General features: G+C 48.5%; 5 protein-coding genes and 1 long non-coding RNA gene across 6 annotated transcripts in view; 4 read left to right on the forward strand and 2 right to left on the reverse strand.

Moving 5' to 3' along the window:
- Positions 1–158: 158 nt before the first annotated feature.
- Positions 159–11,258, forward strand: mtif2 (mitochondrial translational initiation factor 2; the record flags this gene model as incomplete). The annotated part of the gene is made up of 5 exons (XM_033967932.2): positions 159–486; positions 628–768; positions 897–1,061; positions 9,777–9,917; positions 10,193–11,258. Coding segments are annotated over 5 exons (948 nt in total), but the record flags the coding sequence as incomplete, so codon positions are not given.
- A 933-nt stretch (positions 11,259–12,191) lies between these two features.
- On the forward strand, positions 12,192–17,686 carry LOC129456210 (uncharacterized). Its single transcript, XM_055221471.1, has 6 exons — positions 12,192–12,504; positions 14,509–14,805; positions 15,685–15,759; positions 16,422–16,783; positions 16,880–17,122; positions 17,300–17,686. The coding sequence occupies exons 2-6, from the start codon at positions 14,534–14,536 to the stop codon at positions 17,683–17,685; spliced, it is 1,338 nt and encodes a 445-aa protein (XP_055077446.1). The 5' UTR covers positions 12,192–12,504; positions 14,509–14,533; the 3' UTR covers position 17,686.
- A 461-nt stretch (positions 17,687–18,147) lies between these two features.
- On the reverse strand, positions 18,148–23,260 carry sde2 (SDE2 telomere maintenance homolog (S. pombe)). Its single transcript, XM_055221475.1, has 7 exons — positions 23,125–23,260; positions 22,605–22,716; positions 22,390–22,501; positions 22,008–22,177; positions 21,004–21,235; positions 20,269–20,653; positions 18,148–18,443 (listed from the first exon to the last, which is right to left on the reverse strand). Exons 1-7 carry the CDS (start codon positions 23,227–23,229, stop codon positions 18,234–18,236), a joined length of 1,326 nt encoding a protein of 441 aa, XP_055077450.1. The 5' UTR covers positions 23,230–23,260; the 3' UTR covers positions 18,148–18,233.
- A 273-nt stretch (positions 23,261–23,533) lies between these two features.
- On the forward strand, positions 23,534–24,529 carry mrps28 (mitochondrial ribosomal protein S28). The gene is made up of 2 exons (XM_033966507.2): positions 23,534–23,826; positions 24,214–24,529. The coding sequence occupies exons 1-2, from the start codon at positions 23,536–23,538 to the stop codon at positions 24,463–24,465; spliced, it is 543 nt and encodes a 180-aa protein (XP_033822398.2). The 5' UTR covers positions 23,534–23,535; the 3' UTR covers positions 24,466–24,529.
- Positions 24,530–25,156: 627 nt separating this feature from the next.
- LOC117370960 (uncharacterized) lies at positions 25,157–25,567 on the forward strand. The gene is made up of 3 exons (XR_004541415.2): positions 25,157–25,259; positions 25,311–25,374; positions 25,451–25,567. It is a non-coding gene; the product is annotated as an uncharacterized LOC117370960 (long non-coding RNA).
- A 115-nt stretch (positions 25,568–25,682) lies between these two features.
- The window catches only part of LOC117370932 (calpain-2 catalytic subunit-like), a 24,942-nt gene continuing 23,124 nt past the window's right edge, over positions 25,683–27,500 (reverse strand). The window contains exons 19-21 of the mRNA XM_033966496.2: positions 26,963–27,079; positions 26,271–26,329; positions 25,683–25,873 (exon numbers count right to left, since the gene is read on the reverse strand). Of these exons, the coding sequence (XP_033822387.1) occupies positions 25,850–25,873; positions 26,271–26,329; positions 26,963–27,079 (200 nt within the window). The 3' untranslated portion in view covers positions 25,683–25,849. The remainder of the gene's footprint in view (positions 25,874–26,270; positions 26,330–26,962; positions 27,080–27,500) is intronic.

Consider the following 27,500-nt stretch of genomic DNA (forward strand, 5'->3'; position numbering starts at 1 on the left):
GTACCCTCTCGTACCCCCTTCTACTCTCTCGTACTCTCTCGCACCCTCTTGTACCCTCTCGTACCCTCTTGTACCCCCTCGTACTCTCTCGTACCCCCTTGTACCCTCTCGTACTCTCTCGTACCCCCTTGTGCCCTCTCATACCCCCCCGAACCCTCTCGTACACCCTTGTACCCTCTCGTACCCTCTCGTACCCTCTTGTACCCTCTTGTACCCACCGGTTTGAGCAGCACAGGGCGCGGGAGGTGGTGGCGTACAGGCAGCACCTGGATGAGCAGCAGCGTCTGGGGGAGGAGCAAAAGACCATCGCAGCCAATCAGGAGGCTCACCTACAGCAGTACCGCCTCCAGAGGGCGGAGCTAGCACACCTGAGCTGGAGGCAGCGGAAGAGCGCCCTCTATCAGAAAAACAAGGAAGCGTTTGCCTCCCGACCACGAGAACGAGACACGGATCAAAGCACGCCACGTCTCGGAGTCGTCGTCAAAGGTGTGACAAGTATTCAACATTTAATCTGTTCACGTTCTGTTTACATTCCATTCACATTCTCTTCACATTCTCACATATGTTTTTTATAGTTATGTAGTAATTATAAAAAATATCTAAATAAATTACCATGTAATTGTCCAGGAGACGTGGACGGCTCAGTGGAGACCCTCCTGAACGTCCTGGACTCGTACGACGCTCAACATCAGTGTGAACTCAACCTCATCCACTTTGGAACCGGAGACATCTCAGAGACCGACGTCAGCCTGGCACACACCTTCTCAGGTTAGTCCTGGTTTAGTCCTGGTTTAGACCTGGTTCAGTCCTGGGTTAGTCGTGGTTTATTTCTTGTGTGTGGAGAATGACATGTTGTTTTGTTTGTTGTTTTGTTTACTTGTTTTGTTTTCTTGCAGGTTCTGTTTACGGCTTTAACGTGTCTGTGGCGCGCTCGGTGCAGCAGGTGGCGCTGCAGAAGGGCGTGCCTCTCAGACTGCACTCTGTCATCTACAAACTCATCGAAGAACTGAAGCAGGAACTGAGCCAAAAACTGCCCCCAGAGACTCTCCAGACAGTCCTAGGTAAGAGCCAGTCTAAACCAGGACTGAACCAGGACTAAACCAGGACTAAACCAGGTCTAAACTAGGTCTAAACCAGGGCTGAACTCCCCAGAGACTCTCCAGATAGTCCTAGGTAAGAGCCAGTCTAAACCAGGACTAAACCAGGACTAAACCAGGACTAAACCAGGTCTAAACCAGGGCTGAACCCCCCAGAGACTCTCCAGACAGTCCTAGGTAAGAGCCAGTCTAAACCAGGACTAAACCAGGACTAAACCAGGACTAAACCAGGACTAAACCAGGACTAAACCAGGTCTAAACCAGGGCTGAACCCCCCAGAGACTCTCCAGATAGTCCTAGGTAAGAGCCAGGTTGAAGGTCATTTTCACACTGCCTTTAATCAGGTCAACATAAAAGAGCATTGGCTCCAAGAGCAGAGCGCTTGGGTGGTGTGAACGTGAGTAAACGGCCGGTTCGAGAGCTCCAACAGGAGGCTCCAACTGCACTCTGCAGCGGGACGAGCATGGTGTGAACACGACCATCATATGCAGTCCACAGTTTAAGGAGAAGTACTTGGAACTGGGTAAAAACTGCTCTGATTGTGTATATTTGTATGAATGGTGACTGCAGAGATGCTGTGATAAATTCATCTGACGAGGCAATTTGGATAAACTTAAAATCAGCAGCACGTCTCTCCTCCTGCCTGAACCAGGACTAAACCAGGACTAAACCATGTCTGAACTAGGTCTAAAGCAGGGATGAACCCCCCAGAGACTGTCCAGACATCTATCCATCTTCTTCCTCTTATCCGGGGCCGGGTCGCGGCAGCAGTCTAAGCAGGGACTCCCAGACTTCCCTCACCCCAGACACTTCCTCCAGCTCCTCCGGTGGAACCCCAAGGCCAGAGACATGGTGCCTCCAGCGTGACCTGGGACTTCTCCGGGGCCTCCTCCCGGTGAGATATGAACACCTCCCCAGGGAGGCGTCCTGAGCAGATGCCCGAGCCTCAGCTGCTCCTCTGGACGTGGAAGAGCAGCGGCTCTACTCCGAGCTCCTCCTGTGTGCCTGAACTCTTCACTCTATCCCTAAGGGAGCGCACAGCCACCCTGAGGAGGAAACTCATTTCTGCCGCTTGTATGCGGGATATTGTCCTTTCAGTCATTACCCAGAGCTCATGACCACAGGTGAGCTGAACGTAGACTGAGGTAAATCCAGAGCTTTGCCTTTGGACTCAGCTCCTTCTTCACCACAACAGACGGCACAGCGACAACATCACTGCAGACGCTGATCCAACTGTCAATCTCACGCTCCATCCTCCCCTCACTCAAGAGCAAGACCCCGAGATACTTGAACTCCTCCACTTGAGGCAGAGACTCTGCACCCACCTGCAGAGGGCGCCACCTTCTCCAGTCGAGAACCATGGCCTCGGATTTGGAGGAGCTGATTCTCATCTCAGACACTTCACACTCGGCTGCAAACTGCCCCAGTGCTGCAGGTCCTGACTCGATGAAGCATCAGGACAACATCATCTGCAAACAGCAGAGATGAGATCCTGTGGTCCCTGAACCAGACCCCCTCTGGCCCCTGAACCAGACCCCCTCCAGCCCCTGAACCAGACCCCCTCCAGCCCCTGAACCAGACCCCCTCCGGCCTCTGGCTGCGCTTAGAAATTCTGTCCATAAATATAATGAACAGAACCGGTGACAAAGGGCAGCCCTGAGTCCAACATGCACCAGGAACAGGTCTGACTCACTGCAGAGAAGACAGCTCCTGCTCCGGACATACAGGGACAGCCCTTAGCAAAGAGCCCCGGACCCCATACTCCACCCCCCAAAGGACACCACGAGGTCGAATGCCTTCTCCAGATCCACAAAACACATGTTGACTGGTTGGGCAAACTCCCATGAGTCTCAAGGACCTGATGAAGAGTATAGAGCTGGTCCAGTGTTCCGCGACTGGGACCAAAACCACACTGCTCCTCCTGAGGTTTGACTATCGGTTGAATTCTCCTCTCCAGTCCCTGGAATAGACCTTACCGGGAAGGTTGAGGAGTGTGAGTCCCCTGTAATTGGAACACACCCTCCGTCCCCCTTCTTAAATAGACGGACCAGTCCAGAGGTACTGTCCCCAACCACCATGCGGTGTTGCAGAGATGTGTCGGCAACATCCAAAGACCTAGGATACTCGGGATGGATCTCCCCTGGAGCCACGCCACTAAGGAGTAAGGATGGGATGATATATGATAATATTCTTAATAACAATAAAAAAGGTCCACAGTTTTTTAATAATAGTGATCATCACATACAAATATAATCGCCTTTGTGGCACCAGCCTCATGTTTTAGTTTCAATACTATGTTTCGATGTTAGTTCAGCAGTGACACTTGTAGCTTCTGTGAGTATTCTGATTTGGGGACCACCTCTGTGACTTCGGCCAGGGTGATGGACAAGTCCGCCTCCAGGTCCCCAGTCTCTGCTTCCTGCTCTGAAGATGTGACGGTGGGATTGAGGAGATCCTCTAAGTATTCCTTCCACCGCCCCAACAGCATCCCCAGTCGAGGTCAGCAGCTCTCCACCTGCACTGTAAACAGTGTTGGTGAAGCACTGCTTCCCCCTCCTGAGGCTGTCCGATAGTCCTCCTCCATGGCCTCCCCGAACCTCTCCCAACCCCGAGTTTTTGCCTCTGAAATAGCATGAGCCACGGCAGGCTTGGCCCACCAGTACTAGTCATATGCCTCAGGAGTCCTACAAGCCATCAAGGCTCGATGGGACTCCTTCAGCCTGACGGCATCCCTTACTTTCGGTGTCCAGCACTGAGTTCAGGGGCTGGCATCGCGACAGGCAATGCAGACCTTACGACCACAGCTACGAGCGGCCGCATTGACAATAGAGGCGGAGAACATGGCCCACATGGAGAATATGTCCCCAGCCTCCCCCGGGATCTGGGAGAAGCTGGAAACCCCCCTGACAGAAGGCTTTGCCGGGCGTTCCCAGCAGACTCTCGTGATACGCTTGGGCCTGCCAGGTCTGTCCGCCAGCAGATCCAACTCATGACCAGGTGGTGCTCTACAGCTCTGTTCCTCTCTTTACCCGAGTGTCTAAGACATGCGGCCGGAGATCAGATTCATTTTTCAATTAATTTTATTTTTGTAATGCCCAAAATCACAACAACAGTTGTCTGAAGGGTGTTCATGTTTTGGTTGATGGGGGAAACCGGAGTACCCGGAGGAAACCCATCCAGACACGAGGAGAAACATGAAAAACTCCACACAGAAAGGCCTGGGCGACCCAGGGATCCAACCAAACCTTCTGCTGTGAGGCATGAGTGTTGCCACTCAGCCACTGTGATATACACACAAAAACAAACAGGAAAATCAAACAACAGGAAAAATCAGACAAAACAAGAAAAATCGGCCAGGCGAGGAGGAGGGAGGGGGGCGGAGGAGGGCCAGGCGGGGAGGAGGAGAGCCGGGTGAGGAGGAGGAGAGCCAGGCGAGGAGGATGAGAGCCAGGCGAGGAGGATGAGAGCCAGGCGAGGAGGATGAGAGCCAGGCGAGGAGGATGAGAGCCAGGCGAGGAGGATGAGAGCCAGGCGAAGAGGAGAGGGAGGTGGGTGGAGGAGGGCCAGGCGGGGAGGAGGAGAGGGTCCAGCTGTCATCGGAGCATCTGAAAGAGATACACTTCACAGGGGGAGTGGGACAGGGGACAACATGTGAATAGCATTGCTGATGAGAAAATAGGATGAAGCAGAGGATAGTGAGCTAGTTATCCAGCTAGTAAATAGGATTGGACTAAGCACAGATCCTTGTGGAACACCACAGGCTACTTTAGAACAGGGAGAGGTGCTCTGGTTTATACTAACAAACTGGTACCTATCTGATAGGATTTAAACCATTTGAGGGCGGTCCCTCTGATTCCAATGTCACATTGTAACCTCTGCAGTAGAATGTTGTTGTTGTTAACCCTGGTCTATCCCTGGTCTAGCCCTGGTCTAACCCTGGTCTAACCCTGGTCTAGCCCTGGTCTAGCCCTGGTCTAACCCTGGTCTAACCCTGGTCTAGCCCTGGTCTAGCCCTGGTCTAGCCCTGGTCTTACCCTGGTCTAGCCCTGGTCTAACCCTGGTCTAGCCCTGGTCTTACACTGGTCTTACCCTGGTCTAACCCTGGTCTAACCCTGGTCTAGCCCTGGTCTAACCCTGGTCTAGCCCTGGTCTTACCCTGGTCTAGCCCTGGTCTAACCCTGGTTAGACCTGGTCTGATTGTTTGTCTTTACCAGAGGAAACACTGGACAGCTTTGTCCTGGTTAATGCTGAGAGGCTTGATGAAGTTTTCTCCTCAGTGAGACCCACCACATGTCTTGCTGACCCCATTCCAACACGGTTCTTCAAGTCATTTTATGAATCTTTTAGAGACGAGCTTTTAAACATGATGAACTACTCTCTTCAGACAGGGGTCTTTCCCACTGCCTTTAAAGCTGCAGTGGTGAGGCCCCTGCTGAAGAAGAGCAATTTAGATTTTAATGATTTTAACAATTACAGACCAGTGTCTAACTTACCATTTTTAAGCAAAATTTTAGAAAAACTTGTTTTTACCCAGCTTAATTATTTTTTAAACACACAGAACATTCTTGAAGAATGTCAGTCTGGTTTTAGAGTAAACCACAGTACAGAGACAGCCTTGACAAAGATTTTAAATGATTTTAGACTAAATTATGATTCTAAACAGGTGACAGTGTTGGTTCTACTGGATCTAAGTGCTGCCTTTGATACAGTAGACCACACTATTCTTTTAAACAGACTCAAACACCTGGTCGGCCTCTCTGGTACTGTACACAAATGGTTTACTTCCTACCTCACAGACAGAACATTTATGGTAAGCTTAGACACCTACTCCTCTCAGGTTCATAAAATCACATGTGGTGTGCCCCAGGGTTCCATTTTAGGTCCTATACTTTTTAACCTGTACATGCTCCCTCTTGGTGATGTCATCAGGAGACATGGAATCAGCTTCCACAGCTATGCAGATGATACACAGCTTTACATCTCCATGTCTCCTGATGACACCAGCCCAGTGGATGCTCTTTTTAACTGTATTTTAGACATCAAATCCTGGATGGCAGAAAACTTCCTCCAGCTTAACCAGGACAAAACTGAGGTTTTAATCATCGGTCCTGAGGCCCAGAGAGAGAAACTTTTACCCAAATTACAGTCACAGTCTTTTAATCCATCATCACAAGTAAGAAACCTGGGCGTTATTTTTGACTCTGAGCTGACTTTTATTCCACACATTAAAAACATCACAAAAATTGGTTTTTACCATTTGAAAAACATAGCCAGAGTCCGTCCCATTCTCTCTCGGGCCAACACAGAGACGCTGATGCATGCTTTTATCACCAGTCGTATAGACTACTGTAATGCCCTGCTCTCTGGTCTTCCCAAAAAGGCGATTTCAGGTCTACAATTATTACAAAATTCAGCAGCACGTGTCCTGACTAAGACCAGGGGGCGGGGCCACATTACACCGGTTTTAGAATCCCTGCATTGGCTCCCTGTGTGTTTCAGGATCGATTTTAAAGTTCTTTTACTGGTTTTTAAATGTCTTAATGGTCTTGGGCCTTCTTATCTTACAGAACTGCTTTTATCCTATGAACCCTCGCGGCCCCTGCGCTCCTCCGGCAGCAGGCTCCTAGTCATTCCCAAAGTCAGGACACACACGCATGGAGAGGCCTCTTTCCAGTTTTATGGCCCCCGTCTATGGAACAGCCTGCCGGAGGACCTCAGGGCCGCAGAGAACATTCAGGTTTTTAAAAGCAGGCTCAAGACCCATCTTTTTAGCATAGCTTTTGATTAGTATTTATCATTTTAGTTTACTTCTCTATTTATTTAGTCTTATTTAGGCTGGCTAGTGTGTTTATGTTTTACTTATGTTTTATTTACTTGTTTAGTTTTGACTTATTTTATTATTTATTGATTATTTTATTATTTATTGATTATTTATTGACTTATTTATTAGGTTTGACTTATTTTATTATTTTTAATCATTTTAGATTTCCCAGTGTTTCCTCTGAGGAGCCCTCTGCACCGGGAGCTGTGGTTGGCTGTGGCTGCTGGGCCCTGGCTCCTGGGCCCTGGAGGTTTAGTCTTGACCTCATCTCTTCTCTGGGCCCTGGGCTGGTGTCCTGTGGCTGTGGGTGACCCTGTTCCTGGTGCAGATGGTTCCTCTGGTGGCGCTCTCTCATCTGGTTCATCTTTATCCAGCCTGTTCCACTTAAACATATTTTAAATGAAACTGAGGTATTTTAACATGTGTTGAGGTGGGGGGTGGGAGTGTGTGTTGGGGTGGGGGGTTGTTTGGTTATGATTATTGATGTGTTGGGGTTGGGTTGTTGGGCTGTCGGGTGGCTGGGTGGGTTTGGTGGGTGGGACTGATTTTAATGGTTTGTAAAGCACTTTGTGTTACTTTTTTTTGTATGAAAAGTGCTATATAAATAAAGTTTGATTTGATTTGATTTGATTTGGTGTAACCCTGGTCTAGCCCTGGTCTTACCCTGGTCTAGCCCTGGTCTAGCCCTGGTCTAACCCTGGTCTAGCCCTGGTCTAGCCCTGGTCTTGGTCTAACCCTGGTCTATCCCTGGTCTTACCCTGGTCTAACCCTGGTCTAGCCCTGGTCTTGCCCTGGTCTTACCCTGGTCTTGCCCTGGTCTAGCCCTGGTCTAGCCCTGGTCTAGCCCTGGTCTTCGTCTAACCCTGGTGTAACCCTGGTCTTGCCCTGGTCTTACCCTGGTCTAACCCTGGTCTAACCCTGGTCTAGCCCTGGTCTAACCCTGGTCTAACCCTGGTCTAGCCCTGGTCTTGGTCTAACCCTGGTCTAGCCCTGGTCTAACCCTGGTCTAACCCTGGTCTAGCCCTGGTCTTACCCTGGTCTAACCCTGGTCTTACCCTGGTCTAACCCTGGTCTAACCCTGGTCTAACCCTGGTCTAGCCCTGGTCTAACCCTGGTCTAACCCTGGTCTAGCCCTGGTCTTACACTGGTCTTACCCTGGTCTAAACCTGGTCTAAACCTGGTCTAAACCTGGTCTAAACCTGGTCTAACCCTGGTCTAACCCTGGTCTAACCCTGGTCTAGCCCTGGTCTAACCCTGGTCTAACCCTGGTCTAGCCCTGGTCTTGGTCTAACCCTGGTCTAGCCCTGGTCTAACCCTGGTCTAACCCTGGTCTAGCCCTGGTCTTACCCTGGTCTAACCCTGGTCTTACCCTGGTCTAACCCTGGTCTAACCCTGGTCTAGCCCTGGTCTAACCCTGGTCTAACCCTGGTCTAGCCCTGGTCTTACACTGGTCTTACACTGGTCTTACCCTGGTCTAAACCTGGTCTAAACCTGGTCTAAACCTGGTCTAAACCTGGTCTAAACCTGGTCTAACCCTGGTCTAACCCTGGTCTAACCCTGGTCTAGCCCTGGTCTAACCCTGGTCTAACCCTGGTCTAGCCCTGGTCTTGGTCTAACCCTGGTCTAGCCCTGGTCTAACCCTGGTCTAACCCTGGTCTAGCCCTGGTCTTACCCTGGTCTAACCCTGGTCTTACCCTGGTCTATCCCTGGTCTTACCCTGGTCTAACCCTGGTCTAGCCCTGGTCTTGCCCTGGTCTTACCCTGGTCTAACCCTGGTCTTGCCCTGGTCTAGCCCTGGTCTAGCCCTGGTCTAGCCCTGGTCTAGCCCTGGTCTTCGTCTAACCCTGGTCTTACCCTGGTCTAACCCTGGTCTAGCCCTGGTCTAGCCCTGGTCTAACCCTGGTCTAACCCTGGTCTAGCCCTGGTCTAACCCTGGTCTAACCCTGGTCTAGCCCTGGTCTAACCCTGGTCTAACCCTGGTCTAGCCCTGGTCTTACCCTGGTCTAACCCTGGTCTTACCCTGGTCTAACCCTGGTCTAACCCTGGTCTAACCCTGGTCTAGCCCTGGTCTTGGTCTAACACTGGTCTAGCCCTGGTCTAGCCCTGGTCTAACCCTGGTCTAACCCTGGTCTAGCCCTGGTCTTACCCTGGTCTAACCCTGGTCTTACCCTGGTCTAACCCTGGTCTAACCCTGGTCTAACCCTGGTCTAACCCTGGTCTAGCCCTGGTCTAACCCTGATCTAGCCCTGGTCTAGCCCTGGTCTTGGTCTAACCCTGGTCTGGCCCTGGTCTTACCCTGGTCTAACCCTGGTCTTGCCCTGGTCTTGCCCTGGTCTTACCCTGGTCTAACCCTGGTCTTGCCCTGGTCTAACCCTGGTCTAACCCTGGTCTAGCCCTGGTCTAGTCCTGGTCTTACCCTGGTCTAACCCTGGTCTAGCCCTGGTCTAACCCTGGTCTAACCCTGGTCTAACCCTGGTCTAGCCCTGGTCTAACCCTGGTCTAGCCCTGGTCTAGCCCTGGTCTTGGTCTAACCCTGGTCTAGCTCTGGTCTAGCCCTGGTCTAACCCTGGTCTAGCCCTGGTCTTACCCTGGTCTAACCCTGGTCTAACCCTGGTCTAGCCCTGGTCTAGCCCTGGTCTAACCCTGGTCTAACCCTGGTCTTGCCCTGGTCTAACCCTGGTCTAGCCCTGGTCTAGCCCTGGTCTAGCCCTGGTCTAGCCCTGGTCTAACCCTGGTTTAACCCTGGTCTAGCCCTGGTCTAACCCTGGTCTAACCCTGGTCTTACCCTGGTCTAACCCTGGTCTTACCCTGGTCTAACCCTGGTCTAGCCCTGGTCTAACCCTGGTCTTGTGTTGCAGGAGAGGCCAGTGTTCTCGCGGTTTTTGAGGTCTCTGTGGGGAAAAGGAAAGTCCCTGTGGCCGGTTGTAGAGTCCAGAGAGGAGTCCTGGACAAACGACACCACTTCAGAGTCCTGAGGGGGGCACTAGTCCTGTGGGAGGGTATGTGCTTCAGACCGGCTCTAGACCGGCTTTAGACTGGGTTCATATCTCCCTAAACCCCAGTCCCTGGTCTAAACCTGGTTTATGTTTTAAACCCAGTCTTTGATCTAAACCCAGTTTCTGGTTTAAACCCAGTCTCTTGTCTAAACCCTGTCTCTGGTTTAAATTCAGTCTATGGTCTGAACCCGGTCTGAACTCTGTCTCTTGTCTAAACCTGGTGTAAACCCGGTCTCTGGTCCCTGTCTCTGGTCTGAACCCGGTCTCTGTTCTTGCAGGGTCCCTATCTGCTCTGAAGCACCATAAGGACGATGTGTCTTCGGTGAAGTCGGGGATGGACTGTGGACTGTCTGCTGACGGAGATGTGGATTTTAAGCCCGGAGACATGGTCCAGTGCTATGAGGAAGTCCAGAGTCCACAGACCTGCTCCTGGAACCCGCCGGGATTCTAACCCACTGCACTGAACTGGGACTAAACCAGAACCTCTTGTAGTTCTTGTGGATTCAGTTGGTTCCGGTGAAGTGTTTTGCTCAAGGACACAGTGGCAGAATGGGCCACCATAAAAAACGAGTGAGATCTGGTCCTGAACAGGACAAAAACTTGAAAAAATTTGATCAAAAGTAGATTATAATTATACTGTATGTTACTAATTGGGGATGCACCGATCCAATACTGGTATCAGATATTGGCGCTGGTACTGAATACGTTGGATCAGATATCGGCTTCCACATATCGGTTCAGTCGATATCCTGTGGACACATACATGCAGATGTAAGACTCTTTACTGGTCATAGTTGTCCAGAAAGTCTCATAATGTTTGAACTTTATTTACATAAAGTTGTTCAGTTGTTACCTCAGAGATAAATAACAGATCCATCGATACACACTATAGTATCGGAGTCATCGTATCGGAACCGTATCGGGACAGAAAAAGCTGAATCGGTGCATCCGCAGTTCCTTGTATTTAATGTAGAAATTATTTTTATTTAATAAAGACACAAGTTTTTTTCATCCGTATGTCCGAACCATTGAAATAAGCTCTCACAGATCTGACCTCTGACCTCTGACCTCTGACTGTGAGATGAACCTGTATTTGTCAAACAGACCCTGTGCTTTAGGTTTCAAATGAAATGAGACAGGGTTTAAAGCTGCACTATGTGATTTTTGTGATGAAGCATTATAAGACCTACATAAAGAGCCATGGCAAATGCAGCAGCCATCTTGTGAGTGGAGCACCAGGCCAATTTCCAGGTCAGATCTGTGCAAAGGCAAGCCACACTCACAGAAAGAATGCATGTTTTTCAAAACATTTCTTCCAATCAAATAAATGAAAACGTGTAATGCAAAGCAGTGGAGTATTCATGGAAACAAACAGAGCCCCCCCACCAGAAAAGTTCCATAATCCACCTTTTAAAAAGTCAGCAAGTAAATCCCTTTGTTGACCCTTTTGTATCATGTATTGTCCACTTCAGGCAGTTTTTTTTTTTTTTTTTTTTTTAACCACAAACCAAGTTTCACTGGAGGTTTACACTTTAATACCACGTACTCTGTGAGTTTACACTTTAATACCACGTACTCTGTGAGTTTACACTTTAATACCACGTACTCTGTGAGTTTACACTTTAATACCACCTACTCTGTGAGCACCATCCTCTCATCACGTGCGCACACACCACTTTCATACGAGGCGATGTGGGTGAAGTGTCTTGCCTAAGGACACAAAACCCTGCAGCCTCCCAGATGTCCAGACCACGCCCGGCTCCGCGTCACCCCAGACTGCGCCCCAGACTCTCTTCAGAGACTTGACCAGATCAGGCTTTGACGCCACAGAAAAGACTCGTGACCCACAAGACTTTTCCTTAACTCTCTCTGTAACTGGGTCATTTTCAGGTTTCCAGGGGGCGCTCCAGGGGGCGCTCCAGGGGGGCGCTCCGGGGGGCGCTCCGGGGGGCGCTCCGGGGGGCGCTCCGGGGGGCGCTCCGGGGGGTGCTCCGGGGGGCGGGCTCTCAGAGAAAGGCTCAGTCTGATTAAATCAGTTCTGAATCTGACCAATCAAAGGAAAAACTCAAACGGATCCGGTCCAGGTCCACTCCGGCAGGAAGTCCTCCTATCAGACCCGCGCACACTTCCTGTCTCATTCTGTTCACTTCCTGTCCCACAGACTGAGGGAGGGCCAGAGCAGGACCCGGTCTGGTCTCTGGGCAGGGACCAGTCCAGAGATTAGACCAGAGTCCAGGGACCAGAGTCCAGGAACCAGAGACTAGGGACCAGAGACCAGGGACCTGTCCAGAGACCAGGGACCAGAGTCCAGAGACCAGGGACCAGAGTCCAGGGACCAGGGACCAGAGTCCAGGGACCAGAGTCCAGGGACCAGAGTCCAGGGACCAGAGTCCAGGGACCAGGGACCTGTCCAGAGACCAGGGACCAGAGTCCAGCGACCAGAGGCTAGACCAGCGTCCAGGGACCAGAGACCTGTCTAGAGATCAGTCCAGGGGCCAGAGTCCAGACTGGAGGATGGTTTAGAATCCAGAAAATCTAAACTGAACTAGGACTAAACAACATTTGACCCAGGACTGCATCAGGGCCAGAGGTGGGTAGTATTGCTTCTTTTTAAAATACTTTTGAGTAATACACTGTACAGTGTAACAGTACTCTTACTCGAGTAATACACTGTACTCAAGTAATATGTAATAGTAATATATAGTAATATATACTCTTACATATGTTGATGATATGAAATGATTTGAAGAGTTGTTTCCTGCAGGTACATATATTGCACATGTACTGCACATGTACTGCACATGTACTGCACATGTACTGCACATGTACTGCACATGTACTGTACATGTATAGTACATTTATTTTTATTTTATTCTATGTGTCCTCTGTAAATTATTTAAATTTGCAAGGAGCCATCTGTACATCATGGCAACGGACAACAGATGAAAACTAGCCTCTTGGCTAATTCTGGCATGTTTATTTATTTATTTATTTATTTGAAGGACAGTGTGCAGATGCATTAAAAAGATGGCTGCACCAGATTTAGCAAAATGCTAATTTCCATCTGTAGTCCTTTGTCACAAACATTAAAACATGTTAAACAGTTACTGTTGGTCAACATGCACTGTCCGCTATAAATAAATAAATAAATAAATAAATATATTTGTGCAGATTTAAATGTTTGTGGTTGTTATGATTCAAAACGAAGCAGAGCTGCTGTTTCTCATTTATAAGAATCATCCAAACAAAAATCATCCAAAAAAAAAAATTCTGCTGATCATTTCTGTATTTCTTCAACCACAACATCTGGCAGCAGTACTTGGAGTATTTGCAGCAGTACTTGGGAGTATTCTGGCCACTACAGCTGCTACTCCTCCTATTGCCACTATTATTATTACAACAAGTAATACTACTATTATTAATACTACTCCTACTCCTACTAATGCTACTGGTGCTACTACTAAGAGTAACTCGTGTTACTCTCAGTGGGTGGAGTGGACTTCTGTGGAGCGGACTTCTGTGGAGCGGACTTCTGTGGAGCGGACTTCTGTGGAGCGGACTTCTGTGGAGCGGACTTCTGTGGAGCGGACTTCTGTGGAGCGGACTTCTGTGGAGTGGACTTAGGGATCTTCCTTCAGTGCTGGGAGAAATGTGATCCATTCTTCGTTAGATTTTGTGAGATGTTTAACGACACATTTTGGGTCTTGACTTCCTCTTCGATTTGTTTAATCCGTTGTTTCCGCTTCTCACCTTCCTGTTTCTTCCCTTTTGGCTTCCAGTCAAGTATGACCTTTTGACCTTTTGAATCCTTGAATCTTCCACATTTCTTCTTCTCTTTTGGAGATGGTACTCAGAGCTCTTGTATCTTAACAGTTGCAATGCTACCACTTAGCTCGGTTTTCACATCTTGCAGTTCGGACTTTATTTTGGTGAAATTGTCAGACATGGCTGTCGCCAGCTCAGCTCTAATAATGTTTACTCCCTCGTCTGGGAGGTGAGCGAGCAGTCCAGCCTTAAAGTCTGCAGAAGTCATGTCCGAAGTGAGGGTAGCCGCCTCCGGAGGAGGCGAGGGGGCCGGGGTTACTCAAAGCCAGGGCTGAGCGTGCGCTGTAGTGGAGCCACTTGTATTCCTGGGTTTTGGAGGCATGTCAGTGCTCCGTGATGTAAAAAAACAAACTCTTGTCCCAAGACGACTTGCCGCAGTGTCAATAAAAAAGCCCTAATAAACTTTTAATTGTTTTTTGCGGGAGCCCCCGAGTCACACGTCCTACTCCATCAGTCGCTAAAGTCCAGAGTTCTTGTATCTTAAACTTGCTAATACTACTCCTACTACTACTACTACTGCTACTACTACTACCGCTACTACTACTACTGCTACCGCTACTACTACTACCGCTACTACTACTACTGCTACTATTACTACTACTACAACTACTGCTGCTACTACTGCTCCTATTACTGCTACTGCTGCTACTACTACTACTGCTACTACTACTACTGCTACTACTACTGCTACTGCTGCTGCTACTACTGTTACTACTACTACGTATTAAGTAGTAGAATTAATATAAAATATATGATTTTGTAAATTCAGGAGTGACGTCATCGGGGGCTGGGCCATGCACCTGTCCATCATCCTTCTCCTTGGCCTCCCATTGGCTGAAGGCTGGTGGGTGGGGCTAGAGCAGCTGACCTATGAAGAGGCCCGAGCCGCCTGTTTCCACGGTGACCTGGCCACCTTCTCCACCAATCAGGAGCTGAGTGAGCTGCTACGGACCAATCAGGAGCTGAGGACGGCTCTGACCTATCACAGTGCAGCGTTCTTCTGGATCGGACTTGAGAAACCCAAAAATCTGTGTGTGGTCCCGGATCTGGACCAGAGGGGGTTCAGGTGGGTCTGGACCAGGACTGGACCAGGACTGGACTAGGACAAAAACTGGACTGGATCAGGACTGGATCAGGACTGGATCAGGACTGGACCAGGACTGGATCAGGACTGGACCAGGACTGGACCAGGACAAAAATTAGACTGGACCAGGACTGGACCAGAACAAAAACTGGACTGGACCAGGTCTGGTCCTGTAGTAGTAGCAGTCGTAGCAGTAGAACTAGTACTATTAGTAGAACTAGTACTATTAGTAGTACTAGTAATACTAGCAGTACTACTAGTGGTAGCACTAGTAGCCTGGACTGGACTGGTCCAGTCCAGGCACTAATAGCAGTAATAGTAGCAGTAGCAGTAGTAGCAGTAGTATTAGTAGTAGTAGTAGCAGTAGTAATAACAGTAGTAGTAGTAGTAGTAGCAGTAGTATTAGTAGTAGTAGTAGTAGTAGCAGTAGTATTAGTAGTAGTAGTAGCAGTAGTAATAACAGTAGTAGTAGTATTAGTAGTAGCAGTAGTATTAGTAGTAGTAGTAGCAGTAGTATTAGCAGTAGTAGTAGCAATAGTATTAGTAGCAGCAGTAGTATTATTAGTAGTAGCAGCAGTAGTATTAGTAGTAGTAGTAGCAATAGTATTAGCAGTAGTATTAGTAGTAGCAGTAGTATTAGTAGTATTAGTAGTAGTAGCAGTAGCAGCAGCAGCAGCAGCAGCAGCAGTAGTGTTATTAGCAGTAATGGTAGTAGCAGTAGTATTAGCAGTAGTAGTAGTATTAGTAGTAGCAGTAGTATTAGTAGTAGTAGTAGCAGTAGTATTAGTAGTAGTAGTAGCAGTAGTATTAGTAGTACTAGCAGTAGTATCTGCAGGACTCTTGATTGGTCTGTTGGTTTAGATTTGTCGACGGGAGGATGGACTCCGAGCTGAGCACCTGGAGGGAGGAGCCTCGAGACACCTGCACCAACGTCAGGTGAATACCTCAAAAATACCACAGGAAGTACCTAATATACACCAACAAGTACTCATATACACTCCTCCTGTACTGCTGTAGTTTTTTACAGTCCGAGCAGCAGTACTACAGTACGGTACTACAGTAGACAGTAGTATGGGAGTACAGTACTACAGTAGTAGTATTTGTGTTACTTCAGAGTACTTTTGTGTTTCAGGTGTGGAGCTGTGGCTCTGGATCAGTACAGTACTACAGTACAGTACTACAGTAGTATTTGTGTGTACTTTTCAGGTGTGGAGCTGTGGCTCTGGATCAGTACAGTACTACAGTACAGTACTACAGTAGTATTTGTGTGTACTTTTCAGGTGTGGAGCTGTGGCTCTGGATCAGTACAGTACTACAGTAGTATTTGTGTGTACTTTTCAGGTGTGGAGCTGTGGCTCTGAATCAGTACAGTACTACAGTAGTATTTGTGTGTACTTTTCAGGTGTGGAGCTGTGGCTCTGGATCAGTACAGTACTACAGTACAGTACTACAGTAGTATTTGTGTGTACTTTTCAGGTGTGGAGCTGTGGCTCTGGATCAGTACAGTACTACAGTAGTATTTGTGTGTACTTTTCAGGTGTGGAGCTGTGGCTCTGGATCAGTACAGTACTACAGTAGTATTTGTGTGTACTTTTCAGGTGTGGAGCTGTGGCTCTGGGCTCTGGGTCCTGGGGTCTGGTTTCCCAGAGCTGCAGAAACAAGAACCACTTCATCTGTGGACCTCCAGATTCCAAGTCCAGACCCGGGACCGGGCCAAGTCCTGGGCCACCAGAACAAGAGTCTACACCGTCATATTCGACTGTTTCAGACCCAATCAGAGGCCAGACCGGACCTGGTCCCAGACCTGGTCCCAGACCTGGTCCCAGACCTGGTCCCAGACCTGGTCCCAGACCTGGTCCCAGTCCTGGTCCCAGTCCTGGTCCCAGTCCTGGTCCCAGTCCTGGTCCCAGTCCTGGTCCTGAGACCTGGTCTGGGGCTGTGGACCACAAACTGTCCTCAGGTATTTTTCACTAAATATTATTTTGGTTTTGAGTTTTGTTTTTTTCATAAAACTGTTGGTTTAAAATTTGGTCAACGTTTCTCTTGATCCTTTTAGAACCAGAGCAAACTGGACCCAGTCTGAGACTTGATCCATCTCTGGCCTCTGAGTCGGATCAGAGTCCGGACCAGAGTCCGGACCAAGACCCTGGTCCTGGTCCCTGTCCCCTCCCTCAGGTCCCCAGGTCTCGTGCTCTGTCTTTGGACGACTCGGAGCCGGACAAAGTCTCTGTGGAATGTTGGTCTGGAGAAGTTCTTCTACTACAGTGTGTCCAGGGAATATGGACCTGGACCGGACCAGGTCTGTATCAGATGCCCTCCCGTCCACCTGTATCTGTGTGTGTGTCAGATGCCCTCCCCTCCTCCTGTATCTGTGTGTCAGATGCCCTCCTGTCCTGTTGTTGTGGTTGGAGAAATATAGCAGGAGATTAGACCTTGTCACTAAATCTAACACTAAAATGTCACTGTTTTTCCTTAGATCCAAGTCCAGACCCGAGTCCAGACCCGTCGGGCCGTTGGGGTCTGGCTCTGAACCGGTCCAAGTCTCCGCTCGGGGACCCGGAGGTCGTGGGGTGCTCGGACTGTGGCCCCGGTCTCAGGTTCAGGGGGGGTCAGTGTGAAGACATCGACGAGTGCGTGCTAAGCCCCGCCCCCTGTGCGCACGGCTGCGTGAACACTCACGGCTCCTTCACGTGCACGCCTGTGCCATACACACATGCCCTCATGCACGCGCTCATCGCTGTTGCCGCAGTAACGCTGGCTGTGCTTGCCGCCGTAACCATCTGCTGCTGCCTCCGAAGGAAGAGACGGGACCAGAAACCGGACCAGGATCTGACCCAGGATCTGAACCAGACCGAGGCCTGACCCAGGATCTGAACCGGGCCGAGGCCCGGCCCAGGACCAGGACCTGACCCCAGACCACAGGAGGGTCTGACATTGACTGAACACACTTAAACTCCTTCCACAGACTCAGTGATGTATTTATTTCACATTTATACAATAAAATTTAGAATAAAACTCAAAACTCTGCTCACAAACATCTTGTGTCACCTTTTGGGCAGATTCAGATTAAAATATAAAAATACAAAAAAAGCTTAAGAAAAAACACATTTTAAAATAGAAACATGAGCAGCCAATCAGAATACAGCTCCAAAAGGACGTCGCAAATGCTCCGCCCCTTTTCCAGACAGGGTGTTTGTCTTCAGGAGCACCAGTCCTCCACCTCTCTCCTCCTCTCCTCCTCTCTTCCTCTCCTCCTCCTCTTTCTACCTCTTCTCCTCCTCTCTCCACCTCTTTCCTCCTCTCTCCACCTCTCTCCTCCACCTCTCTCCACCACCTCTCTCCTCCACCTCACTCCTCCTCTCTCCTCTTTCCTCCTCTCTCCTCCACCTCTTTCCTCCTCCCTCCACCTCTCATTTCCCTTTCTTCTTGCTCTTTGCTCTCAGTCCCGGCTCCACCTCTCCGTCCTTCTTCCCTCTCACGCTGTAGAGTCTGGCTGCGCGCTCTGATAAAGTTCCCCCGCACTTTAACCCTCGTCTCATCAGTTCCTCCTTCAGGACATTCAGACCCAGAGCCTCCAGGTCCTCGGGTCTCGTGACAGAGTCCAGGTCCAAGAGGGGGCGCTGTGGACACAGAGAGCAGCACAGGTCAGATCAAGTCAGATGCCCTTCCTATCCTCCTATTGATACTTTACAGCTGATAGCGTCACAGAGAATGTGGATGTTAACTGAAAGCACTGCTCTGTCTGAAGCTGTGGGACTAAGTTAGACTTTATAGATCGTGTTAAATTGAAGCTCGGATTAAAGTGACTGAGCACAAATCAGTTCAGCTGTTGAACAAGTCTCTCTCAAAAAACATTACAGTACAAGCTGGCTAACATTAGCGTTAGCATTAGCACTCACACTCGTAAACAGGACCATGAACGCTCGTGTTAACCACAGGCTCCTGAATATGCGCTCTTTAAACAGTTTAGATATTTTCTTGAGTTTTCACTTTTGCTAGCATTTGCTAACATGTGCATTGTGTCTCCATGGTAACTGCTGAACAATCCACCATAGAGATATATGTAGAAGATCAGCGTGATGTCTCTGGCCGTGTCTCAATTCACCAAACTGGCCTTAGAATCACCATTCGAAGTGTGCATCGAAGGGCAGTTACGTAATTTCCGGCACAACAAGGGCTGTCCCATTTCAACGCACCCGACTGAATGCGCCCGACAAATCTGCCCTGCCCTTTCCACCGTTTCCATGGAGATCGGACGTAACTGAAGCACACTTCACGCACTGCTATATCCCATCATGCAACACAACTACACAAAAAAGAGAAGAAAATGGAGTCCACTGTGTAATACACGTTCAAATGTTCGCACTGGTTTACCTCATCAGAGTGACATGAAACTGTTAAATCTGAATAAAGATAAGTACAGTGTGTTTGAAGATTAAAAAGGAGGAGAGTTACATGGAATAAAGGAATGTGGAGTTATTGCTACACAATAAGAGACATTATTATCATGAGAAAATATTATTGCAATAAGAATAATGTAAGAATGTTCGTTTCTATTGCGTCAAAGACCAAGAGAAACATAAAGTCAGAAGAGTTTAATGATCCACACAGGTAATGTGAACAATGAAGCAACGGACTCTCAGGAAAGGACAGAACAAAGTCCTGAGATGGGCACAAAATCTTCATGTGTTCCGGTACATTCCATAGGTCTGCGCCCCCTAGTGGCACGTGTCATTTACCTTCGTGTTAGTAAATCGAGATACTAGTTTGATGTAGTGCTGCACTGCTAGAAAATACCTCACAATAATATGAAAAGAACTGGCACGGCATAGAAGGGAAACAGTGCCCTCTACTGTTATTAAAGTGGTGCAGCCACTGGACAAAATACAGAACCATTAAACTGCAATATCCCACTTTATGTACAACTAATCAGTGTCTCTGGTTTATAGACTATGAATGTCAAAATTATATTGTTACCTCTGTCTCTGTTATTACGTTTTCACAAGGTTTATTTTGTTAAAGTTATGAAGTAGCTACAATTGAGAAAAAAATCACCTTGAACATTATATTTGCCTATTGATATTCAATCTAAACAGAAAGAATCGGCTGCGACGACGACATCTTGACTTTTCTTCTATTAAATAATAAATAATTAAAAATAACGTATGTAATGTACGTATCGTACGCTCAAAGACAGAGGTGGAAGTGCGGTCCGTGGTGTGGGCCTGTCCCACTTCAGCAAGATGGAGACGACACTGAGGAGGACACACTCTCGTCCGGAACCTTCAAACTACACTTTGAGGAGAACTTCGAAGGGAACCTTCAAAAGGTGCATTTGGCGAATTGAGACCTGACACACACGGCCTGTGTGTGTCAGATGCCCTCCCTTGTGTGCCTCAGTATCAGGCCTGAGTCGGTGGTTCGAGTCTGTGGGCAACATTTTACCTGATCTGGAATCTGGTCCTGGTTCTGCTCTGGACTAGAACTGGACTCTGTGGGTTTCCTCTGGACCTGATCAGGACCGGACCTCCTTGGGTCTCCCTCAGGTCTGGACTCCTCTGGGTGTGGACTCGGTCTGGACCCATGCTGAGGGTTAGGACTGGAGTCAGAGCCGTTGGACCCGGGCCGGTTTGGCTCTTGGACCTCGGACTCTGAGTCTTCAGGGCTGGAGGACTGGGGTTCGTGTGGAGCACAGGGTGGAGCAGAGACTGGGTCAGAACCACCCCTCTCCGGGTGCGGCTCCATTTCTGGACCAGGACTCTCTCTCCCTGGTTCTGAGTCAGACTCTTGGTCCACGTCGTCATCGGAGGAGATCAGGTCCAGTCCGGTCCTGGACACAAAGTTTTGGGTTAAATCGGGCGATGAGGGGAAAAAAAGAAATAAGCATGACTCAGTTTAATTTAGCATTTTCAAAAACAAAACTTAAGACAGCTACTCAAGACATTGATTTCATAAATATAGATTTATTCACTATCATTTAAACCAAAAAAATGTGTTAAGTGTTAGGGTCAGAGGTCAGGGTGTAGGGGTCAGGGTCGTAGTCGACTGAGGGAGTTTGATCTTACAGAGAAAATGAACTGGAACCAAAGTCAGTGGAGCCAAATCGTGCCCACTTCCTGTTTGGACACGGCAGGCGGCGTGTTAGCTACGTCCATTTAAATAAACAGTCTATGGTCTCACCAGGTGAAGGGGTCGTTGCAGCGACTCTTCTTGCTCAGCGGTCCCTCTCTGTCTTTACTTGGACGTTTGGAGCTCTCAGGTCTGATCTCAGGTCTGATCCCAGCACTGACCCCAGCACTGACCCCAGCACTGACCCCAGCACTGACCCCAGCACTGACCCCAGTACTGATCCCAGCACTGACCCCAGCACTGACCCCAGCACTGACCCCAGTACTGCAGGACGCCTGGAGACCTGAGGACAGGAACACATGTGAATCATCAGAGTAGAACAACACTAAAAGATCTAATCTGCTCCCCCCTAATCCATGTGTATCCACAGTACCCACCACGCGGTAAACCATTTACTGCGGTAAACAGGAGGTCTCGGTCTGGAGCGAGGCGAGTGCAGTGTGAACATGGTAAAAGTAAACAGTAAAAGTGGAACTGAGCCAAAAAGCGCTCGGATCACAAATTTGTAAGCAATTTGGATCAATTTAATATCAGCCAAGTTCTCCTCCTGCCTCTGTCTGCACAGGTGAGCCCGGGTCTGTCTGCACGTCGTTCTTTTTCTTGTCCTTCACCGGCGTGTACGGTCCTCACGGTGTATTTAGTCACATATGAGAGACCACCGCGTACGGTCCTCACGGTGTATTTAGTCACGTGTGAGAGACCACCACGTACGGTCCTCACGGTGTATTTAGTCACGTGTGAGAGACCACCGCGTACAGTTGTCATGGAGTTCTTTGATGAGCTGATGGACTCTCGCGTGGCTCATGGTGTTTGGGGTGAATGATGCAGTGTGTGAGCCAAGAATGTGTGAAAACCTGAGACAAGAACTCAGCCTAAATCTGCAGGGTTTGTGTGTTAAACGGGTGAATGAAACAAAACACAACTCCAGGTCTGTTTGTGACGAGGAAACGACATCAGAACATAGATCAGAGAATAGGGGCCCTTTCTTGTCTTCCTGCCTCACTGACAGCTCGAGGATCTGTGTACTCTTTGGTCCTGTTTTGGTGATGTTTTACCTTTGATAACAGAATCCTCCAGTCGCTCCGATAACTCGTGGCACTGCTGCGTGTACTGGGCGTCTGTAAAATGATGCTTTGGTTCGGCGAGTTTCTTCTGAAGTCGCTCGAGTCGTCGCTGCTCCTTCTCTGCCTCTCGCTCCGCCTGCTTTTTCAGCCACTCGGCCATCCTGAACAAAAAATACATGACACAAACACAAAACATTCAACACACAAGGCTGATCTGAACCCCGAGGTTTTAGATCCAGATTTACACAGCACCTGATGAACATTTAATTGATATTATTTTATTTGGTATTTATATGTTCCAGGATCTGGGCACTCCTCAAATGCTGTGGGGTCTGTGTTTGAGGTACTTGTCTCGTGTTTTTGGGGTACTCACTCTTTCTCGTGGTTGACATCCCGGAGCCTCCTCCCACTCAGATCTCGACATGCCTCTCGGTTTGTCGTCTTTTCGATCTGAGCTCCAAGCGCTCGCAGCATCGACCCGAAACCTGCGCACCACATTTGGACAAAGAATCAGGGAGGAGTCCCCGGTCCAGTCCCCGGTCCAGTCCCCGGTCCAGTCCCCGGTCCAGTCCCCGGTCCAGTCCTCACCTCCTTTGCCTCCTCGGAGCCGTGGTTCCAGGTGATAGATAGATCCATTTTGCAGAGTCTGGTCTCTGTCCACCACGCGCCCATTACACAGGACGTACAGGTCACACAGTCCCTGCACATTAAACACAGCGTTAGACCTGGAATAGACCTGGAATAGACCTGGAATAGACCTGGAATAGACCTGGAATAGACCTGGAATAGACCTGGAATAGACCTGGAATAGACCTGGAATAGACCTGGAATAGACCTGGAATAGACCTGGAATAGACCTGGACTTTACACAGGGGTTTCATCGGTTTAATCACATACTTTTCATCACACAGGAGGTTTAATCACATACTTTTCATCACACAGGAGGTTTAATCAGTCTGAAGTACAAACAGCAGCTGAAAAAACCCGGAGAAGCACCAAACAGACGCAGGTTCCTGTTTGGCTTCTGGGAGTTTTTCTGTTGTTTTAATCGTCAACATCACGGCGTTTAATCCGCCTTAAACCTCACAGACTCGGGTCAGACCCTCACCGTGTCCCGTTCGAAGTCCTCCAGGAGCTGAGCCGCCGCAGAGACGCCGAAGACTGGCCGCAGTTTGAGGCCGAGAACCGGAGCCGTGACCCACACCGCCGCCATGTTGTGTCTGTGCGTGAAGCGTCACTGCGTCACTGCGTCACTGTGTATGTGCGTCACTGCGTCACTGCGTCACTGTGTATGTGCGTCATGTGCATCACTGCAGAGTGCCACCTGCAGGCCGGACTCTGACACTGTCACATCAAAAAGAAAATTTATTTTTTACTGAATATATACAAAAAAATAAATAAGTACAATAAATAAATAAATAAATAAATAACGCTGTTCTATCAGCAGAGAAAAACACGAGACAACAGAAACAGCGCCTCCCCGTGGATCTATTAAAATAAACACCCTCTCCCGCGGTGCATGCTGGGATACGTGATGGCGGCGCACTGTAGGGTCAGGCGGAGTCTCTGGAGCTTGTTTCGGCCGCGGCTCTGCTCCTCTCTGCGCCCGGGCTCTCATCACTTCGCCTCGGACTCTGCTCCGGGGAAGTCTCGGTCCGGGTTCGCGGCGGCGCTGGAGCTCCAGGAGGAGCTGCGGGAGGAGGCCGCAAACCAAGGCGCGCAGCAGCGCTCTGTTGGCGGACACACGGACAGCTTCGCCTCGCTGCTGCGGAGGTCGCCCCTGGTTCAGATGGGACCTGCTAAAGACAAGGTCAGCTCTCCCGCTCTGACCCCCCTCTCCCTCCTCTCTGACCCCCTCTCAGTGCTCTGACCCACTCTCTGACCCTTTTTTCTGACCCCTCTCCCTGCTCTCTGACCCTGACCCCCTCTCCCTCCTCTCTGACCCCCCTCTCCCTCCTCCCTGATCCCCTCTCAGTGCTCTGACCCACTCTCTGACCCTTTTTTCTGACCCCTCTCCCTGCTCTCTGACCCTGACCCCCTCTCCCTCCTCTCTGACCCCCCTCCCCCTCCTCCCTGATCCCCTCTCAGTGCTCTGACCCACTCTCTGACCCTTTTTTCTGACCCTCTCTGACCCCTCTCCCTGCTCTCTGACTCCGTCAGACCCACTCTCTTTTTTCTGACCCTCTCTCTCTCGCAGGTGGTTTTGGGGAGAGTGGTCCACGTGTTGAACCAGGACTTGTACGTGGACTTTGGGGGGAAGTTTCACGCCGTGGTCCGGACTCCGGACGGGTCAGTTCTGCCCAGAGGAACCCGAGTCCGGCTTCAACTGCAGGATTTGGAACTGACCGCTCGTTTCCTGGGACACAGCACCGACACCACCCTGCTGGAGGCACAGGCCGTGCTCCTGGGGGCAGAAGGAGGGACTAAAGCGGGACTGAAGCGGGACTAAAAGAGGACTGTGTATAAATGTACAGATAATAAATGTGTTAAATAAAGTGACTTGGCTCTGGTGAGTCGTGTCTGAGGGTCAGAGGTCAGATTCTTGTGTCTGTGTGGAGCTGAATCCAGACGTTATAAACTTTTTCTGTTTTGGGTCAGTTTGAATTAACAAAATGACTTCTACTGCTAAGTGTCACAATAATGAGAGAAGGATATTTTTCTACAACGTCAGAAGTTTACAAACAGGAAGATCACAATGACCTTTGACCTCTGCACGTTCCTCTCAGTAGAGTTACGTTGAAGTTCCTCCGGGGTCAATTTGACCCCAATTTGTTTCTCTTATAACTCAGCCTCAAAATCACATATTTTTATGATGTTGGGTTTAACAAAAGACCTTTGTCTTTTTAAAATGTATTTATTTATCCAGGAAAGTGTGTGTTTTTATATCGTGTATGTAAAATTCTGGTTTCACCTGCGTCTGACCCTTGTGCTCCTCCCAGTAAAGTTACACTGAAGTTCTTTTTGTTTCATAAAATACATCCATAAAACAACATATTTGTATAATTTTGGGCCCTATTTTTAGCCTGACCTCTGACTAATGCACCAATACCACATTTAAAGTATATTTATATATTTTGTGCAAAGTATAACAGTGAAATGTCAGAATACAAATATTTGGTGAAATAGAAGGTGGAGGGTCTAAATTTAGTTCAGAGACATTTAATGATGAAATGATTGATTGTACAGAGCAATTTGACTGTGGAGGTAAATGGAAGAAGAGCAGCTCGGGTTTATACGACTGAGGTGGAGCTCGTGTTCTGTGGTGGAGCTCGTGTTTGTACGTCTGTGGTTAAGGTGGAGCTCGTGTTCTGTGGTGGAGGTCGTGTTCTAAGGTGGAGCTCGTTTTTGTACGTCTGAAGTGGAGCTTGTGTTCTTAGGTGGAGCTCGTGTTCTGTGGTGGAGGTCGTGTTCTAAGGTGGAGCTCGTGTTCTTAGGTGGAGCTCGTGTTCTGTGGTGGAGCTCGTGTTTGTACGTCTGTGGTTAAGGTGGAGCTCGTGTTCTGAGGTGGAGGTCTTTGTTCAGCAGCTCTGCGTTTGCAGAATTATCCTGATCTTTCATTTTTAACCCTGTGCTCAGCGTTCACCTGGAGGAACCACCCAAGGACAAGTTTAGACCCGGTTTAGTCCCGGTTTAGTCCCGGTTTTAGTCCCGGTTTAGACACATCGGGGGTTGGAGTTTTTTTATTGAAGGTTTGATCCCAAAGTCATTTTTAAAACTTAGAGTTACAGCTGTTAAGTTTTACATTTGAAATAAAAATTCAGTTTAATACTTGAATTAAAAGATGAATAATGAACAGAGGAAGTGATGTCATCCACAAACAGGAAATGATGTCATCAGATCATGGAGAAATTCAGCCACTGGAAAAAAAAAAAAAAAAAAGCATGATTAGTCGTGGTTTAGATCTGGTTTAGATCTGGTTTAGTCCTGGTTTAGTCCTGGTTTAGATCTGGTTTAGATCTGGTTTAGTCCTGGTTTAGATCTGGTTTAGTCCTGGTTTAGATCTGGTTTAGTCCTGGTTTAGATCTGGTTTAGTCCTGGTTTAGATCTGGTTTAGTCCTGGTTTAGATCTGGTTTAGTCCTGGTTTAGTCCTGGTTTAGATCTGGTTTAGTCCTGGTTTAGAGCTGGTTTAGTCCTGGTTTAGTCCTGGTTTAGTCCTGGTTTAGATCTGGTTTAGTCCTGGTTTAGATCTGGTTTAGTCCTGGTTTAGAGCTGGTTTAGTCCTGGTTCAGTCCTGGTTTAGTCCAGGTCCAGACCTGTTGCAGGTTCAGTTCGATGGAGCCGGATTTGTTCGTGTCCAGTTTCTTGAAAATTCCTGTGAAAAAAAAAAGTTGTGTCACAGGTGGTTTTCACACTTTCAAATTGGTCTACGTGAACTGAGAGCAGCGACGCCCTGAGAGCGGCGGCGCCCTGAGAACGGCGACGCCCTGAGATGGGCGACGCCAACAGTCACATTCTGGAGTTAACGTCCCTCTGGTTTGGCAGGGGGCGGGCGCTAAGCAACGCTGTCAATCAAACCTATTGCTAACGCTAGCGAGAGCGACTTTGGGGATTTGTAGCTTATTAATTAAACATATTAATGTTCATATCTTGATTTACAGACACAATAGTGAAATAAAAACCCCAGGATCATGTAGAGGGTTAATACGAACATTTAAGACCAAAATGAGTCTGACAGCAGAGAGGGGGCGCTGTTTATACACAGGAAGTGAAGTGGAACCAGACTCAATGGAGCAGGAAGTGCGCCCATGATCACTTCCTGTTTGGAGTGCGGCTGCTAACAGGTTAGCCATGTCCATTTATATAAACAGTCTATGGTTTTCATTCTAAAGCTTTTGTCCAGTGACAGATTTGAATGTTTGCTCTGGACGACTGAGGGTTACACAGACTGTATATTCAGACTTATATAAACACATATATATTTATGATATTATGTAATGTTCCTCACTGAACATCATCTCCAGTCTCATCAAACAGCCAGTGAAGTTATCGAAGTCGAGGGTCAGGTCAGGCTCAGCGTAACGAGCCACGAGGAGCTGGTACACGGCGTTATTCAGGGTGAAACCTATAGAATATATAAGATTAAACACATATAAATATAATTAACACATAAACAATAGTAACAGAATAATGACAGGATTTTTTTTGACAATTTTTCATGACTTTCCTCAGAGTCAGAAATTTACATACATTTCATTAGTATTTGTTCCATTGCCTTTAAATTGTGTGACTTGGGTCTAATGTTTTGGATTTCCTTCCACAAACTTCTTACAATCGTTGGCAGTTTTGTCCCATTCATCCCGACAGAACTGGTGTAACTGAGCCCAGTTTGTGTCCGTCTCACTCGCACAGGCCTTTTCAGGTCTGTTCATACATTTTCAATAGGACTGAGATCAGGACTTTGTGATGGACACTCCAGAACAGAAAAAGTCTCTTTGTTATCCTTAAGCCTCTTTGTTATCCTTACGCCTCTTTGTTATCCTTAC

This window comes from Periophthalmus magnuspinnatus, chromosome 1 (assembly GCF_009829125.3).
Source record: "Periophthalmus magnuspinnatus isolate fPerMag1 chromosome 1, fPerMag1.2.pri, whole genome shotgun sequence".
NCBI lineage: Eukaryota > Metazoa > Chordata > Actinopteri > Gobiiformes > Gobiidae > Periophthalmus > Periophthalmus magnuspinnatus.